This window comes from Camponotus vicinus, unplaced genomic scaffold (assembly GCF_025532165.1).
Source record: "Camponotus vicinus isolate PSW18456_S1 unplaced genomic scaffold, iyCamVici1.0 SCAF_6, whole genome shotgun sequence".
Taxonomy (NCBI): Eukaryota; Metazoa; Arthropoda; class Insecta; order Hymenoptera; family Formicidae; genus Camponotus; species Camponotus vicinus.
In genome coordinates, this window is record NW_028141978.1 from 9,762,168 (window position 1) to 9,782,329 (window position 20,162).

The 20,162-nt window shown below is 34.4% G+C and overlaps 1 protein-coding gene across 33 annotated transcripts in view; it reads left to right on the plus strand.

Moving 5' to 3' along the window:
- The window catches only part of Trol (terribly reduced optic lobes), a 145,364-nt gene that overhangs the window by 87,572 nt on the left and 37,630 nt on the right, over positions 1–20,162 (plus strand). For 19 of the 33 annotated variants that reach the window (XR_014439435.1, XR_014439437.1, XR_014439436.1 and 16 more), the window contains 6 exons: positions 5,513–5,620; positions 9,487–9,603; positions 11,206–11,319; positions 11,674–11,787; positions 13,365–13,472; positions 18,780–18,896. Coding sequence is in view for 3 of the 33 variants with exons in the window: in XM_083102742.1 (XP_082958868.1) it covers positions 5,513–5,620; positions 9,487–9,603; positions 11,206–11,319; positions 11,674–11,787; positions 13,365–13,472; positions 18,780–18,896 (678 nt within the window). In the remaining 30 variants the exon portion in view is untranslated. The remainder of the gene's footprint in view (positions 1–5,512; positions 5,621–9,486; positions 9,604–11,205; positions 11,320–11,673; positions 11,788–13,364; positions 13,473–18,779; positions 18,897–20,162) is intronic. The other 14 variants (XR_014439444.1, XR_014439464.1, XR_014439461.1 and 11 more) reach the window with 8 other exon arrangements.

Consider the following 20,162-nt stretch of genomic DNA (forward strand, 5'->3'; position numbering starts at 1 on the left):
TTATACAATATCCGCGCCGGAATACAGACAAGATGATAATTCGCGAGAGTGAAATATTAAGCGAGAAACACCATGTATGTAAAGTGGGTAAATGGGAAAGTTTGCGTGGCTTTTTCACGATGTAGAAGAGGCTGGACGCCCTGTGTCGCGCCACTATCCTTGAGTTAACGGAGCGTTCCCCAAAGACCCATGTTTACAATATACATTTTTATGGGCCGATTCTTTTATGGCTCTTAATCTTAACGCGCTTAAACAGGAAAAGTTCGGAAATTGCGGTCTTTGTAGACTTTCAAGTGAGTCTTTACCTCGATTTTTATTCCTCGCTAACGTGAAAATCGGATAACTAAACATAGCATTTTCAGCTTTTTTCATCTTTTCACGAATCTGTGTGAATCGATCGATAAATTAAGCATATCATCGAAATAGAGCGACAATAATCGTGCGAAATCCAGTTAGTCGAAAATTGATTTAAGGGTTTTACTGTTAAGTTAATTTTCCAGGATAGATTTGGAGAACATTTGCTCCGGCAATAACGAAATACGAATGATCACCTGTACGATGAATATATTTGCATTGCTCTCGATTTCCTGCGCTTCGTAATTCAATTATCGATCTATATACAGGTCGATAATTATTTCATTTGATAAGCACATTTTTTTAAAACAAAAATAAAACGAGACACAAATAGCTCGTTATAAGATTTACTCTGACCTGCAATCGATTAAAAGAAATTATGCTTCTTTCTGAAATATAAAAAAAAAATTGTTTTTTAGTTAATTTTAGGTGAATTCTATGTTAATAAAATTTTGACTTGAGATATATTTATAATGAAATATAACATTTAATGTCAAAAGTTCAAAACTTAAAAAGTTATAGTCTTTAATTGAATTTTTGCAAAGGAAAGATCATTTCGATTTTTAGGATTATTTTTACTGTAAATATCATCCTCTTTATAGAAGCTGTATACATAAATATGTTTCAAAAGCAAAATAAATTTTTGTCTCATTGATCAATTTTATATTTTGTTATCTAATCGAATTTCAGAAATAGCTTCCACTTTTCTCTGATTTATCTCTTCGTTTTGCTATTCGCCATTATTTTTCTCTTCGTGATTCAATTCTGATTAACGCGCGCGCAAAAGACGCGTTATGCACAGAATCGTGCACAAGGTGAGCTTCCACAAAGATCTTGTGCAGTAGCTAAGGCGTACGGGGAAGTTATTTGTATAATTTACGGCTAGAGTGGCTCTCGACGGGACTGCTGCGAGGTCGCAACCGCTGGCCTTCTTCTATTTCAAAGTGAACATCTTGAAGTTGTTGTTATGAGAATACGAAAAGCGTCTGGCCAACATCTTTGGAACAATATACAGTATCATGTTCCATAAAAAGGCGCGAATAAACTAATAAATATCGATAAATTCGATACAGTTACCTACTAATCAGATAAGATAAATCGCTTAAATTTAAATAGAACAATTTTTTTTCTTTTAAATAATATTATAGAGAATATATAGAAGACAGCAAGAATTAGAACGAGAAAGAAATCATATATTAAGATCTACTGATTTGTTACTTTCAACACTTAATTCGCAATTGTCGACCGATTGAAGAGTACTTTTTCCTATGCACGAAACGTCGAGTAATCTGGCAATCTCGTAAATGTGATGAGCGTTCTATCGACTTAATTGCTGTACCCTCCTTAAATTCACGAGGCAGCGGCAACTTGGCTCGTCGGATTCCGGAGTAGAGCAAGTATGGAGCTTACTGTTCCTTCGTCTTTTTGTCACGAGCATCCGGTTTGTAGACGTATCGTAACGACGACATTAATATCGCGTGCAACAGCTCGTGCAGCTTTTAACCGAGCCGAATGCTCGCGAAAAGCAGCGAGCCGACAAGATTGCAGGCGTGCACTTTGAAATATCAGAATGTAAATTAATGCGCCAAACATTACATTGCCCTCTCTCTTTGGTATATATATTACTTTAAATGGTATTATTAAAACGCGAAATATCATTTAATCTCTTATATTATGTATTGGGACTATGGGTATAAAATTTAGTCGGTGAATATGTTTTGCGTAAAACGTATTAGTCACTATCAGTCTATTAACTGAAATTCTTTTGTTACATCATAATATATCGGTAGTAAAGTGTATTTATATTAATCTTTTGCAATTTGAGCATACCTAAAGGACGCTCGAAATTGCGAATAAAAGCGATACGCTCTAGATTAATAATGCTTTCCTCGATCCCAATCATCCGCGATTTATCGGACGTATATAATATGTACCTGCGGGACACACATTTCCGACGCGCCACTAATACATTGCGGAACATCATCGATAGCTCTGATATCACAAGCATTAAGTATTCAAAGAGACACAATTTTATTTTTGGTACCGCTAACAATTGATCTATGGATTTCCCGTCGCTGTATTGTCGCTCCTCCCATCTCACGGTGAATATTTTACCAGGATATTGCATACCGGAAGTTAAAAATCAATTTTTCCTTGCAACGTTGTCATGATCTAAAAGATATGTGATATTTATAGATGCTAATGCTTTATCTTTAAATTTGTGCTTCTTTTTTAAAAAATATTTATTTTCTACAAATAATGATAATTACGAATATTATAAAAATTTTACATTTATGTGATAAGTTATCACATAAATTTAAAGAGTTAAAATGAGAGAAAGATAAACGCTAATTGCAAATACTAATAAATAAAAACAAAATTGATAATTGAATAATACATATTATGTGCAAAAATATCATTTATCCGGAATGACTATTGTATGTTTTTATCGCTAGCTTCCATCCAATGTGTAAACGCGAGTTATCTTTATTCGCAGGTAAAATTTATTACACCTTCGCGATTACTAAATATCCTGTAATCGAAACGGATCTCTCCAAGAGCCGAGAGCTTCGCAAGCGAGTCGAGCGGAAAATGTTCGTGCGAAAATCTCTTAATACAAACGCGGATCATGAAGTGCACACCGCGGAGAATTCAACCCTCGAGTACGAGATCCTATTGACTTATGGCGCTTTCGGTTTGTCGATCCGTCAAGAGGATGGGAGATGGAGAGAGAGAGCGAGAATGGTCTCTGTTTAATAAACAAACCCCAGTTTGATTTGCATTGCGCGCAGTCACGCTTCGGTCGCGGTGCGAATTTCAACGCGGCAAGCTCCTCCGCTACTCCGTGGCCACCTGAGTAACGTGAGATACCCGAACAATGACGCTGCCCTGGGACGCGTAATGCGCCAGAATAGAAAGGGTTTTAAGGGACATTCCTGTCGCGCCTGCATCGCGTCGTTGCGTTGCCGCGCCGCGCGCGATTCCAGCGTCGAGCATCAGCTGTCGAATGACAGCGTGTCTCCGATGTCAAAGCATACCGGGTCGTTGTTATATAACATGATCAATCCCGGCAAGCCAGTCGCTGCCGTCCTGTATCGTACTGTCTTCCTTCGAAAGCCGCTCGATTTGAGCGACGAATGCAATATTGTAGCCTCGATCTATCTAGACACTCGAGATAAAATATCACGCTTTCGCGCGCAATATGCCTCGTCTTTTTCCTAGTGATTTTCAAAGGTCATGCAAGTCTCTAGAGGATTTCTACATCCTTTTTTCTGCCGTATATCGCGTGAGCGTTGATTTATTGACATCTAATTTAATTACCTATGCAAGTTAGCAGCACATGTCTTTAAATCATGCATTCAACATTTCATGACACACCTATACGAAGTCTTTTTTTAATTTTCGAATATATATAATATATAATATATGTGTATATAAATTTATTATATGTTTGATAAAAATATATTTGCTAGAAATTTTAAAGAAATAGCATAAAAATTTAGCATAAAAATCTGATATTTCCTCATGCAATAATTTTTCAAATTGAATTTGTAATAGAACCTTAGACCTTATCTACATGCATTGCTTATTATACTCGCATGATATATTTATTTTCATTTTACACATAGAATACAATAACATTTTCCACTGTAATACATATATCATGTAAGAATTTGTTTAATTCGATGAGACATCGATGTCGATTTTATTATTCGGAGAAGCATCGTGTCTCTCGTTTTACTTTTCGTGTTCATTTCGATAGTTATCGAGTCGCTTTACTATTTGTGCATTCCACGCTCACAAGTGCCTCTTCGCATTAGTCGATGGAACAATGCGAAAACGAGATGCCATTTCGCGCGGGATTTCGAGCCCAAGCGCGATGCGACGACGCGGCTCAGCCACGTTGACCGGATGATCAGCAAGTGGAAGCGGACGAACACGCGTCCGGCCTGAATGAAATTGGAGGCGGACTTGTGAGCGAACGAATGTTTATTTGAAATAGGATAGCCTGAACGATTGCGCGTTCCTGATTTCGAAACTCGAGCGAGGTGATCCGTGCATTGAACCTCGAACGACCAGCTAGTGAAAAATTTACGTCCTGTTTGTGGTTCGGGTGTATCGTTCGGTAACAACAATTGGCTTTGTGCGATACGAGAAAATAAGTGGCGAATCGGGATGTGTGGAATCCAATAATGAAAACAATACTCGTTTCAAAATGCAAGGACTGATATGTGTTATTGTGTGAAGTTCTTGAATTCTTTTCTCAATATCGAGTATTTATTAATTAAAAATAAAAAGATAATTTAAATTTAAAATTTTTTATATAAAAAAGTAATTTAATTTTTTTTCTAAATTGTACATGCACAACCATGTACATTTTAGAAACGTTTCCAAGTGTATTTTTGGTCAAATTAGAAGATTGAATCTCAATTACGAATTGAACCTCAATTATTAATTATTTTATTTCGCAATGCAAACTTATAAAAATATGAAAGGAATGATATTCTTTCTGATATTCCTGGAATTGAAGACGACACACGCTAAGGAGATAAACGAGAAGTGCGATGTCTGTGCAGTAAAGCGCTATCCGACCTACAACCTCTTATCTTGCAACCTTATCCTCGCCTCTTACTGTCAACTGCACCACCTTTGAAATCTTATCCGCCGCTATGTACAACCTTCTCAGAATTTATATTAAACAACCGACCTCCCCATTATTGGTTTATTCGTGTATTGTGAGGCAAAGTAGCATCCGGCGAATCTCGTAAGCGTTCAAGAAGAGCATGCGATGCACAACAATCTCTCTTCACAACTCTTCACGAACGTAATTCGCTTATATGCAATATGAACCTAGAATTCTGAACAAGATGGCATCTTTTCGTTTTAGAAAGAAATTGAATTTAGTATTTGATAACTGAGATGAATTTAGAATATTTATTTTTAAATATATCTGAATTTATGAGAATAATTTTTAAAGTATCAAATGTATATTATTTTAATATTTGTTTCAATATCTGTTTTCTAATTTTAGGAATTAATTCATAAATATTTTTGAACTGTGTGAATAAAAATATTTATAATAGTTTATAATTTTCATAGTTTATAATAATCAGATTAAAATTATTTATAATAATTGGTATCTTCTTTCTGTGTGTAGCTTGCTCTTCGACCGAATTCATATGCAGAAATGGACAATGTATCGACTCTAACAGACATTGCAATGGCGTGCACGATTGTTACGATGGATCGGATGAACTCAATTGCCGTAAGTATTGTTTCCACATTCGAAAAATAATCGCTCATATTCATCCTAATTATTTGCATGCGCAAATTGTCATTTTGAACTTTTAATAATAGTGTCGTGCATTGGTCGTACATTGCCGTGGGTATAATTTCAACAGTTTTTCTTATCCTACTTACAATGAATTTTGTTAAACGAATTAATATGTTAATGTGTTATGTTTTTGTGCGATTGACCACAAATCATTAATTTCTTTCATACGAAAACGACTATAGTACAATATTTCTATGAACTTTAAAGAAAAAAATATATATTATTTTTATATTTTAAATGGCATGCGCATTGTGAAACATTTCCTAATGGGAAAAAATGTCAAACGTGACGAGTATCTCTTTTATAATATAAACTCGGAAATGTGTGTATGAAAGGGATTAATTACAGCCAGAAATAAGTTTCATACAAAGTTTCCTTCTCTTGGCAACACGTTACGAATCTACAAGACCTACGTATTGATAAAAGTATCTTCATGCGGAATCGTCACTAATACTGACATACGTCCTCGTACGTACCAGCATTATTTATCGCCGGTTAACATTGCACGTGAGCTCTGCATGCGACTGTGCCGGAACTAATCGCGAATGGGTCTCGACATATTACGATGAACTCAATAATTATAATAGCTATGACAATAACAATAGCGTGCTCGGGAAAAAAAATTACGAGGATCGCAGTGGGTAGTGGTGCTGTTGTTGTTAGTGGTGTAGTGACGATAGAAATGGTGGTGGTGGTGACGGCGTTCTTCGGCCCCGCATTTAAGGCCGTTGCACCCATGTGGCATCGACATTCATTTTCTCTCCTCTTTTAACCCCCATTTCTTTGCCAACTCTTTTTCCCAACCACGACAACTTATTATTTCCGTCGTCTTTTGCGAAGGCACGCTTCGTGGCTGATCCGCCGTGTTCGACCACTTACATCACTAATTACATTCGATCGTTACGGTCTAATTTTTTTTAAGAGTTGGATATGAGAAGAATTTACAATCGAGAATGTACAAACTGAGTATTACCACTTAAAAGAAAATTCCATTACAAATTTTAAAATATCTATATTAATCAATATTAAAAATTAAATTTTCTGATTATTTTGTATTTCTCTCTACAAAGATTTGCTTGTAAGCCTCATTTTTAAGAAAACATCTTTATAGCTGCTCTTACAACGTAAGATTACGAGTATTCGGGTTTGTATGTATTGTTTTATATAATTTATGTACAATTATGTTACAAATATTAATGTTACAATTACAATTTCATGCGGCAATAGTCCATTAGTGGAAATTACTATAATAAGTTTGATAACGCGCACTATGTTTACGCAATTATTACAACGTTTACATGTTCATTGTACGGAAACTAATGACAATAATTAATTTCAGCACGAGCGCATCAATAGAATGTCGATCGAATTCTTATTCATTCTGTAGCGTAACTCATCGTACAGCTCATTAGCGATGTTAATGCCATCAAGAATTGCGAGAGAAAGATAGAAAAAAAAGAAAAGAACAGAGGAAAATGGAACACGTTGCGTCCCCCGTCGGAAATCCGGAATAGTCCCTTGTCGAACAAGATTTACTCGCGTTTATTAATCCGCCCTAATAACCGGCCGCAATTTTAATCCGACGTTAATCTCCACGGGCCGTTGACGTTGAACGTCGGGTCCGGCCCTTCCGTCATGCTCTGTCCCGGAATTTCGCATTTTCACCGTTTTAATCCAATTTTGATTCGTGACAAGAGCGTCACGCCCGCCAAACTTCCCCGAAAAACGGCCCGCCGCGAAATCGTGCCACTCACGAGGGAGTCATCATTTCCGCTAAATCCTTGCGCGAGATTACGTTTGTTTCTCATTGTCCGAGCGTCGAGATGTTATGTGGCTTGTCATTAAGGATGATATTTTACGGCTTACTTAGCGGATCTAAAAGTTTTAATGATTATAATAAATTTATTACTATTATTATATATTATAAGATTTTATACATTTTTTATAGTCACAACGAAAATTATACACTTATGTTGTATCATAATTATCTCGAGAAATTCGAAATTAGCTTAAGATCACAATTTTTTAAGTTAAATCGTTAATTTCTCAAATGCATATTCTCGCATCTGGCACATCGCTTTCAGATTACCTGGATATTTACGCGAGAGAATATTGCCGTGGGCACCGAGTGAACGGATTATTGAACTCGCGGCTCGTTTGCAATTCAATCGTCAAATGGGCGAGGCTTGAGGGCAAACCTTGAACCTAAGATGATATCAGAAATTGCAGAATCTCCTGCTGTCTACACCGCTTTATTAAGTGACTCACGACTCTATGTCTCATTCCCGTTTAGAATCATCAAAATGATCTAATCTGTTATTTTTTTAACTAATTAGAATAAAAGACCAAATTTTCTTGCGCGCAAAATTGCAGCAAAATCATTAATTTTATAATTTGCCACATTTTTTCTGCAAGCATTCGGAATAAATTTTTTATAACCGATAGCTGTTACACTTAATTAAATGACAATTAAGTGGAAATTTTCGTAATTTTATACTGCCATATGACTCGGTGGCACGATGAGAATTATTTATTTCGCATCGCGGTTTAAACGCTGATAAAGCGCTATTTCATTTTTCCATAAGTGCTATTTTATTTTTTAATTTTGATTCCTCTCTATATTTTTGAAATCGATTAATTTTTCTATGCGGCCAGAATACTTTAGATTGCGATAAATATTTAATAGATGAAGCAAAATGCAAGTAATTATGCAAAATATTATAACAAATGATAGATTAAAACTATCATTTATTTATACCGTCATTTCTATTTTTTTTCTTTCCAAGCTTTTGACCTGGATGACAATTTAGTATTTTTCATTGAAATTTCATTCTTGCTAAAATCTTTGTCGTTTTTATTTATAAATGCTTTTCACATTTTACATTAATCAATTGTTCCTTATGATTTTGTAGTGATTTATATATATTTATTTGTCTACATTTATATTTCGTTTCTACGTGTATTCGTGCAATAACAATTTTCGAGATGGATAAATCTAAAGGCGACTACTGAACATCATGCAATATCCTTTTGTGACGATTAGATTCTTTCAGGTTCTTTATCTCTCATAAACTAATTGGTGTCGTAAATTAGAGTACGGCGGAAGGTACGACACGATTGACCGTAACTCCTCGTTCATTTATAATCTCTTCCATGAAATTTCCTCAAGTGCGTGCTAATTAATGGCCTAGCACTTAACGCGTTTCGCTCGACCACTAATTAATTCTTCTAGAAGCTTCTTTTACATCTGATGTCATCATGCTATGGTTCTATATTGAAATTATATCCTTCACTTGGAATTACTTTGATATTAGGTCTGTTTTCTTCGACTGCACTTTTTGTATTTGACTCGAAACAAACATACGCATATTTAATCTTTGGAGGAAGAAAATTAAAAAAAGTATTATAGCAAATTTTAAATGCAGTTAAAGCAGAACAGATCTTTTTAAACGAAAATTTTAATTATTATATTGCTTATTTGCTTTTTATTTGCTTAGAAGAATCTAATTCTAAATCTCTATTCTTTACTTGAACATCGTTCTTCAACACCAACTAGGAATGCAGCTTAATTTGTCGAAGAATCGTTAATCATTGTCGGCAATCATTGTGCTTTCTCCGTCGTTTATGTCTCTGTGTTACGTCCACTCGTCAATTTATGTCTAATCCTCGTCAGCACAGTAAACGTCATTCTCAGCTGTGTTTGTGTCATCTCTCGAATTGACCCACGTCAGTCGGGTCATCGTGCCGTTCTCGGCGATATAAATTTTCCCAAATTAGCCTGAATGCAATTCTTACAGCCTGCAAGGAAGACCAATTCGAATGCGCGCCTGGTTATTGCGTGTCCTTATCACGACGCTGTGACAGATACACGGACTGTATCGATGGAAGGGATGAACAAAATTGTCACAACATGAGTACGAATTATCACTATTTACTCCAACGAGCTGCGAAACGCCACACTCGCGCGAAGCATGTAAATCAATTACTTGGGTTGGAATATGTAGTCACGCATGCGTGCACTAAATGATCTTTTAATAAGGACAAGAACTTGTTTGACTTGTTGATCTACTTAAAAAAAAAGAATATGACATTCTTTTTCTGCTACATCTGAATATCAAACTGCATGTGTGTTATAGGCAAACACGATGACGTTATATCATATCATAGACAAACATGGTCACTGTGAGATTCAATAGTTACGAAATATAATTTACAAGTTTAAACGTTTATTTTACTTTTTATCATAAAGCTTTAGGATTGAAAAAAAATGAATTTAATCAAATTTTGAGAGCATCAGTCTCGTGTTCCCGCGTTTGTATGATTCTACATGAATATACGCATATTAGATGTAACGTTACACAATAAATACACACACATACACATCTTGGCAGTGAGAGGTAGATAGGTGGGTATACATTTTATAGCATCTTTGAACAATATATTGAAAGACTATGACACAAATTTTTATTGTGGACAATGCCTGCATAGCATGAAATCTGTTTCTCACGTTTTTAATTTATTAGGAAGTAACACATGATAATTTACGTTGGTTACACGATAAATTATAGATTGCTGAAGCAAGTTTTCGCATTTACAATAACGCGATAGCGATTCTTGTACTTAATTATTCATGGATATGTGGTAGCGCGTGTAGCCGCGAATTTACTCTCCGTGAGACACAATCACCGTGTGAATAGTTAACAATGTTAAAAGCGGAGTAATCGTTATCCAACGTTACGAATAAAAAAATTAATACGAATAATAAATTAATTGCAGCTTAGATATTCATGTGAAAAAGTCGCGCATTTTCTGGTGCAATCAGATACTTTTAAAATCACACGATATGAAATGTGATATATAATATTAAAATAAACTAATGAAGATCTGATGTGAATTTTTTTTTTCACAAAAATATTAATGAGAATTATATTTTTTAAAAATATGTCGTAAATAGAGCTTGCGAATTGCACTTAAGTAATATAAATTATATATAAAAGTCTGTAAAATTATTTAGGGGATAAACAGGGGATGTTGTATCGAATTCTCATCATATTTTCAATGACACATTTTTGTAATGTGATAAATAGTTAAAGTCACTAAAACATCAAGCAGACGAGTAACGCAACACAACGGCCTATATTTACTGTAGGTCAAGTGGACTTTGGCAAACAGTTTTTAATTAACTAAAAAGCGGGCTATCGAATATTTTCCAACGTGACCCGTATGCAATTGATATCGCATAAATTGAATAATACTTCAGCAACTGGTTCAAATTGCGACAATAATCAAAAAAAGCTTTGAGTCAATAGCTCTTCGTTATGTTTTGGACGAGAATAAAAACCTTTATCTAAATCGAAATATTGCCACAAAAGTTACCATATAAGAATATTTGCTCCGCGTATATTTTTTATCAGTTTATTCATTTTTCTCTCTTTCTTATTTCTCCTTTCTTTCATTTTCTTCTTCTCTCTTATTTTATTTTATAGATTTTTATTTTTTATCTTTTTTTTAAATAGCACGATGTCGAGCAGACGAGTTCGAGTGCGCCAGCGGTTCGTGCGTCAGCAAAAATGCAAGATGCGATGGACGAAACGATTGTCTCGATCATTCTGACGAATATAATTGCAACGGTATATTATTTTTTTTCTTTCAATATATACTTTGAGTTTGATATGTTTTATATTTTGATATATGTTTTATTCTCCCTCACATAATTACAATATTACATTTTATTAAGTCCCGAATAATTCATTTTTAGAAATTATATTATTTTCAGGTACAATCACGAATCAGAAAGAATTCCGATTTAAAGATAAAATTATATTTCTACTCAGTTTTCAAATATTTATTATCTCACAATAAAATTATGAATATTATTTTATAAACATTAATTTTTTTAAAGCGTTTATGCATTGATCATCTTATGTAAATTCTACAAAGATAAAATTATCTCTTTCTTTATGTCTTTATATTATTGTTTTCAGTGACCACCTGTAGCGGAGATCAATTCCGTTGTCTAGACGGTATCTGCTTAAGCATCGACAAGCGCTGCAACGGAATCCCTGATTGCCGCAACGGCGAAGACGAACATCAATGCGGTAAGCTAACTCGTTTTTTCCCTCTTTTTGAAACGTATATTTACTCAATCGAATTTTATACCGTGAATTCAATACGGATTTTAAGACAGTCCAAATTATTTGATTCCTTTATTGTTCCCTGTATTGTCTTTGCTAATGGTGACAACATAAATTATATGTTGCAACATGTTTACAATTGTTTAACTAATTATGAGATTTATAATCACTTTTGCATGCGCAATTCTTCCGCAATGGTACCAGCAATAAGTTACCATGATAAACTTGCACCGATGCTCTTTGTTAAGTGTCGGTTACCCAACGCGATTATTTACGAGCGATCGAGAGGGGCGCTTGAGCTTAAACGAGCATCAAACGCGCCTGCGAAGTTTACCAACAAGATTGCAGGCGCTTTAATAAGTCTCGCGGATAAATTTAATAATGATCTCATTGAAACTTGAAACTCGTAATATCGTAAAAATTTTTGTGATTTGTATAGGTATTAGTATATTTTTCAAATTTCAGAAAGAAAGGCAACACCTTTTTCTTTTTTAGTAGATCTCGTCGCGAATGAAAAATTTTTTACTGTGTTGCAGTGGTAAAATTTGCGAACGGAAACTACCATGTATTTACGCTTGCACATAATTATGCGTCTAGCGAGCAATTTGAAAACCTCGGCGTTGGTTACGCCATTGCGCCTTGTAATGTGAATACGTAAACTTAATTTCCTCCAGCACGCTTCGCGTGACTTTCGATTTACGATTTTCCACGCTGACCGAACTTTACGTCCAGCGTGCAACCCCGAAAATAACGTCTTTTCCTGAAATAGTTTAGCCAATGTTGTTGCCGCCTTACTTAATCCCGATTTCGTTGCGATCTAAACTGGAGCATGCACGATCAGTCGTGTACGAAGAAGGCAACGTGTCGCCGAATTTCATTCCAATTGCATTCCAATAATGTACTCAGATCCGTTGCATAATTTACAACGTTACCAATTCCTAAACGCGTTCCCCTTGATTAATCGATTTTTGCGCAAGATAGGTCCAACGTCCTTACAACTAACATTAACACAGATCAGAGATATCAATTCTCCTTGTCAATCGAAGATAGATTAATCGCGAAGATAAAATTATCTACTAGTTTATAATACTTCGTCGTGTATTAACATATCTTCGATTGAGGGAGAACAGATTGTTATCTCCGTTTGCGGCCTTTCTACATATTTATCCTTCGTCATATGTACTAACCTCAGCAAAAGCAACTCAGCTAAAAACATTTCACCAGGTAAAGGTGCGAACATCCGTTTCTACCGTCCAAGTAATATATCCGTACGATACAATCGATATTTTCATTAATTGCATCGTATATCATTCATAAATATGATATTATCTCGGTCGAATCTCTCATTTAGCGTCTGTATTCAGTTTGTCTTGACACGTGTCTTGGACGGTAGATTTGGAATAATAAAGGGCTTGCTTGTAAGCCGCAAGCTCTAAGCGGCTTGCTGGAGAATCACGAACGATCTCGAGGATGCGGGTGGGCTGACACGCGTCAGTGGGCAATGCATCTTTAAATGCGCATGAGTGTGGTGTATGGAGCAGGTTGCGGAGATGCCGAGTTCCGCTGTACAGACGGCCGCTGCATCGGCTACGAGTTGCAGTGCAATGGGGTGAACGAGTGTCCTGATGGCTCCGATGAGAGGGATTGCGGTAATTATAATGTCATTCCACCAAATCACAAATCGCACACTTACTCGTACTCTTTCTCTTACACACACGATATAGACGTATACTACAATATATATTTAATTACATCATATTCAGAAGCGTGCACGAAACGAGACATTCTTAACATTACAAGTTGCACTTAGATAGATTATATAATATCTCATTTACGAAATATTTCATTATCATCATGAAATTTTAATGGCAGATTTTTCGATTGATTTAAAGTCAATAAGATTGAAACGCCTTTAAAAAAGAAACAAAAATTAATATAGAGTTGTGTTATATAACACAAAAATATTTGTTCACATTTCCGATTATCAATATAGAAGATATAAAATATAATTCGAATTATATATATATACAATTTTACAAATAGTTAAAAAATAGAAATTAAAAATAGAAATGGTTAAAAAAAATTTCGATTTTTATAGACATTAAAAATTATGGACTTTGAGGACTTCTTTGCCAGTACTTTATTATAATTGAAATCTGACACTCTTTAAAAGTGATATTCAAATTCATTCTCTAAATATCGCGTTGACTTTTAAATGTAATTTTTAAGAATTCCGCCTAATCAATTTTGCCATTACATTCGAATTTCTTTTACGATGATGTCTTTTTAATCATACTTACTACGAAATCATACATCGTCATAGAAAAGTATCCATGGCGAAACTACTATAATGCCGAAAAGTTCGACGCGATTGCATGGAAGTTGTGGATTTTCTACGGGCGAAAACCTATAGAACGCCAAAGGAATATGAATATGAAACCCGAAACGACGGAAAGTGTCTATCGACTCACCATCAAGCCAGCCGTGATGATCGGTAACCCGATCTTGGAAGCGTTTCCGGAAGAAGCTCAACGACGGAAATTTCCAAACTCCATGCTTCAGAATTCCTCAATGTATTCGACAAGAATTGCGCTCAAATCGAAAAATAACGAGCACAACTCGTCCTCGCAGCATGAATCGAACAACGTAGAGTTTGATCGATTTCGCAAACCTGACCTGAAGAATTGCAATGACGACATAAAAATTCATCGTTTAACTAACCACGCCTTGTCGCAATTAATCCAGTTTCAAAATTCCAATCCTAAATTTTTTAAATTGTCGGATAATCTTATAAGATCGTTGTTGAGATTAAAACACAACAACATTTCGTTAAAAGATGTTCGCTTACAATTTACCAATAATCAGAATAGAACGCGAGAAATGAAAAATGCAGAAAATTTCGATCATGAACCAAGAAAATCTAATGTATTTAATTCAAATGCGATAATTAATTCTTTATCGAATTCCAAAAAGGAGAGATATGTTACAGAAAAAAGTATTTTTAATACGAGAAATTGGAATATTAAAGTAAAAAATAACACTTTTCCAAAAAGTAAAGGAAGATATCGGAACAATATTAATGCAACAGAAACGAAATTCGAAAAAGAAATTAAGAAGTTGAAAATACCGGTAAATATATCGAATAAAGATCATATTATTTTCGATAATATAAAAAGTCCCCATTTTGAAGATACTATTTTAAAAGCTACGAAAAGTGATGCCATTACTCCACAGATTAACAATTGGATTTACAAATTTATCATTGAGATTGTACCCGCATTTCGACTGAATTCAACAGCTGCTAAGATTTCAAATAAGACAACTTATATAAGAAATTCTGAAATGGTGACGGTGGCAAACGGCAGTGACATTAATCGAAATTTAAACGTGATAGATGTGAATCGCACACAATCTAAAAAAACAGTTCATGCAACTGTGAGCACGACTGGAAAAATTGATGGGAATTACTCCTCGATGAAGATAGAAAAATTGCTATATGAATCTAAGTCTCCAAACGTAGAGTTACATCGGTATTTTCCAAATATTAACCGAACCTTTACAAGCGTTGACAGTATCAATAAAACATCAATAGATTCTTTGACATCAAATCATAACTCGATTCAACAAAATCGTGATCGAAGTAAGAAAAAGTGTAGTACGAACAAAATACACAAGCAATCAAATAGCACTTTCGAAAGATTCTACGAAGGCAACGAAAGTTCGACGGAAAGCAATGACAAGATTGATTCCGAATTAATAAATTTCAATAAAACGCCCGAATCAATAACTATAAACAATTGCGCATACTCGAAAGAATCGCAAGAATCCATAATAATAGAAAAAGGATCAAAGGATGCTTTCGACGTTCTGACGAAGACATCTTCAATGAGGACTCCAGACGCCTTCAATGAAGATGTCATGCGAAATGAAAACGAGTCGAGAAAGAAAGAAACCGAAAAACACAGCAAACACAAGTACAAAGATCGTCATAATGATCATAAAAACAACAAGCCCAAGAAGGGGAAGAAAAATCACAACGCGAAGAGGAAATATATGTCAACCGCCTCTTGGATAGTCGACGAGACAACGAGTGTCGATTATAGCAATGATTATAGCTTAGAACGAAGAAAGGCTATGTCTTCTCGTAATGATCCAGGATATGACAAAGCTGACGGTAATCGGAATACGAGCACTAGCAAAAGCGACTGGCACCTTACTGATGAAATTACAACGGAACCTCTTAAGATGGAATCCTCTAACGTTGATGAGACCGTCACAGAACATTTCACAAAAGACAACACCAAAGAAGGACTTCAGTCAGAAGAAAGAACGAATACGGATCTTATTACTGATAATACTATATTTTATTCATCAACAGTGTTTAAAGAACAAAAATTTAAAAAATGTAAAATACAAATTACAACAACCACCGAAAATAGTTGGTGGTATGCTGAAAAAATAGATAATGAAGAAGATGAAGAATTGGTTAATTGTGAAGATGTTACATCGTTTCCTGTCACAAGTGATTCCGAAGATAAAACTGAAACAGGCAATTATAGTGTCCTTACTAACGATGATTATCTTTTCGCAGATGAAAAAATATCTACTTCAGCCAGCGCTACCTCATTCTCGACAAATTTTAATTTCACAAAGAATGACGAATTAAGCAGTGTAGAAAAAAGTGCAACATATAGCACGATTACGAATGAAGAAAGTAAAAACAGAAATAGCACGACAGAAAAATCGATCTTGGATGAAAAAAGTGTTGAAAATAACGAAAGAACAGATGAATGGTCCTGGTATGGAGAAAGTATTACACATCCTGTAACGAGAAGTATCACGCAGGGTGCAGTTTCGAATCTTGATAGCGAAGAAGGAGAAGATTCATCAGAGAAATTGTCTACCAAAGACAACGAAATCGATAATGGCGTCATGACACCAATAGAAGATATACATATAGAAGATTATGAGATCGATAACTGCAACAACAATCAATACGCATGCGACAAGTACACGTGCATTGATGACGATGAAGTTTGTGACGGTATCGTAGACTGTATTAATGCCAGCGACGAGATTGACTGCGATTACATGTACATCAAGAGATGGGAGGAGCATCAGAGAGTCAACGAACAGCCCGAAAAGTTTGACCTTTCGTCGCAGAATTCTATCGAGAATACGTTGCTTGATGGATGTAGTCGTTATGAGCATCCTTGCGACGACATGTGCATAAACGCATTGAACGTTTGCGACGGCAAGAGAGACTGCCTGGACGGTACTGACGAGGAGGATTGCCTGAGCTTGGAAGGTACATCCTATATAGAAAGTAATATATCGTGGATGATCTCGATCTTTGCTCTTCGTCTCTGCTGTAAAAAGTTTCTTGCCTGAGTGAAACAAGAATGCGAGGTCACGTGAATTTTAAGTAAACGTGACATCATTTTGGAACGACTTGTCATCTTTGCTGTACAGAAAATAGCTTTGAAGATGTCAGAATGGCTAATACGTAGACGTCTTTGGGAAACTGCCGAGATCTCTATCATGGGAAACGTCTAAGAGACATTACTTTCGGGTGTTTCGTTTTCTATGTGTATTTTTAATAGGAGACTGCAGACAGATATTAAAAATCCACATCATTTATTATATGTAACGCAGCTTTACATTGTGTCGTCCATCTTTGCTGTAAAAATATTGCCTTCTATGGAGAGAGTAAAACGGCCGAAAAAAAGAATCCATAAATGGCGGATTTTAAATAAAATGATCAAAAATAATAATCTTATTTCTTTCTAGACAATTGTTAGTCTATTTCTAATTCTTTTTAATATTATTAGACTCATTGAAATTCTTCAAGAGGATTTGCAATTGACGATTACATAAGAGTCGATATTAATAACTGCGTCGATTATTCTGTATACAACATCTTTATGTAATCGTGATTAAATCATTGATCAATCACTGATTCAACAAGTACAAATTCTCAACAAAACAAAATCATCTTATTTCATCAATTCCATATTTCATATCACCATCAATACATATACATACTCATTCTCTTGCTTCTCACAAAGATACAGAATCCACTTCTCCATCCTAAGTCATGGAAAGAGAAATTTTCATGATATCCTATGGAACAACTTTTGTTATACTGATAAATCTACATATCCAAACATTGTAGATAATCTAAGAAGTAAAGTTGAAGTAAAAGAGAAGGTAAAAGGAATAGAGACTGTTTAAAATTAAATATTTTTATTTATGGAATTATAATAATAAACACACACACGTATTATACATATATATAATCTATTGATTTATATTTAATGGACTACCATATTTTGATTTTATGATTCAAAAACAATAATATTGTCTCATATTCCTATCTTCTCTTCTAATCGAAATTAATCTAATCATTTACAAAGGGCTTCTTCACAACGCTTTATGTGTTAGACAAGCTTCAAAAGGAAATCTAAAAAGATCTCTTGAGCGCAGAATCGCGCGATATTCCAAAAACGCTTTTTATGTACAGATTTACAAGCTATCTATCATGCTTAAAACTGCTTTAAATGTATCTTCGTATGTCCATAGTATCTTCGTAGTCCCTTGTACATAATTTCAACCTCGAACTCGTTTGTCCCAGTCGTTCGTATAAGAAAATTGTTTTTTTTATATTTTTATTATTGTAAATTATTTTTCTTAATTTTTTTGTTAATTATTTCTAGAATATAGTAATTATAATTTTAATATGAGACAGAGAATTATATATATTAACTGCTATTTAAAATTATCTACAAATTATGTCTTACGTTTATTTAATCCGTTGTAAGTAAAATTACATCATTCAAAGTATTCTTGATTTTCAAATTTAAATTTTAAAATAAATTAATTACGGCGACTGTGAATGACAAAATGATGCGAGCGTTGATGAAGAGGGTCTTGTTTTTGCTGGTGACATCCTGTAGGTTTGGCCCCGTGCCCTCTTACGGACTTCACCTGTGGAGATGGCTCTTGCATACCGAAGAGTTCGGCCTGTGACGGATTCGACGACTGCCCTAGGGCAGAAGACGAGCTTTATTGCGGTATATAATTATGCATACCTTGCATGCTATCTGATATCAAAGAGAGATAGAAAGAGAGAGAGAGAGAGAGAGAGAGAGAGAGAGAGAGAGAAAGAGAGAGAGAGAGATTAAAAAAGAGAAAATAAAGAAATGAGAGAAAAAAAAGAAGAGAGAACGTATTGTGCGTGTGTGTATGGATGACTTCCTGACGTGATGTCAACCGATGTTATTTTGACGTTTAACACAACTTGAGCTTTAAAAAAAATATTTGGAGTGAAATACAGTATTTTTGTAACATTTTATCAGTATTGTTATGCCATTCGAACAATAACAAGTGATGCGTAGACCTTTAACGACAAACGCATAAAAATTGGTTTCGAATAATTGGTGCGGATTATTTATTCGTGCACTAGTGTTCGACTTGTATATATTGGCAATATAATTAAATTATTCAATAAAATACTCTATATATATGTATGTGCAGCATTATATGAATTATTGAATTATTTAATTCTAAAGATTTTATACCAATGCCGGTTTTTGAATAATTTTTTAATTTTTTTGATGAATAATGAATGAACAACATTATATTTATTAATTTTATATATTGATATTCGTGTAGTTATATTGATTATATTGTCCCGATTTATTCACAAATTAGCGAATTATATAATTTGAATGTAAGAGTGTGAAAGTTGTGATTCATTTTATTCTTTCTCTCTTTTTGTACACTATTTTTTTGCTTTTGAATTTCTGCTTTGCTTGCACACGATATATACAATGCTTGCCACTGAATCAATCGCTTAATCATTTCACCTTGTTGGATCCAATAAAAGACTTATTTCGCATTGGTTAGACATTAATTATAGAAAGCTTATTTGAAATCCGGATCCAACGTTAACGTAATCAGGATTGACGATTTTAATCGCAGATATTAAATTCAAATCCTCGAATAATAAAGCTGCTTTAATGAGTCAATTTTTACACATAGAACATTTGTCAATTAAGATATTTAATTTTGTCCATTATAAGAGAATTATATTAATTGTTAAAATTGTTCAAATAATAAAATTATTATCTTTTGGAAGTATAAATGATTGTAAATATAATCTGCGGATATAATATCTCTGCGTTTAAAATCAGCACGTACATTTCTCTGTTATATATATATAATTATGTAAATAATTTTACTATTATCCTAACGCATTCCTAATCCTTTAAACTTCTCTCTTGTACAAGATATAAAAAACTACAAAGAGCATAAAGTTGTAATATGTATAATGAATG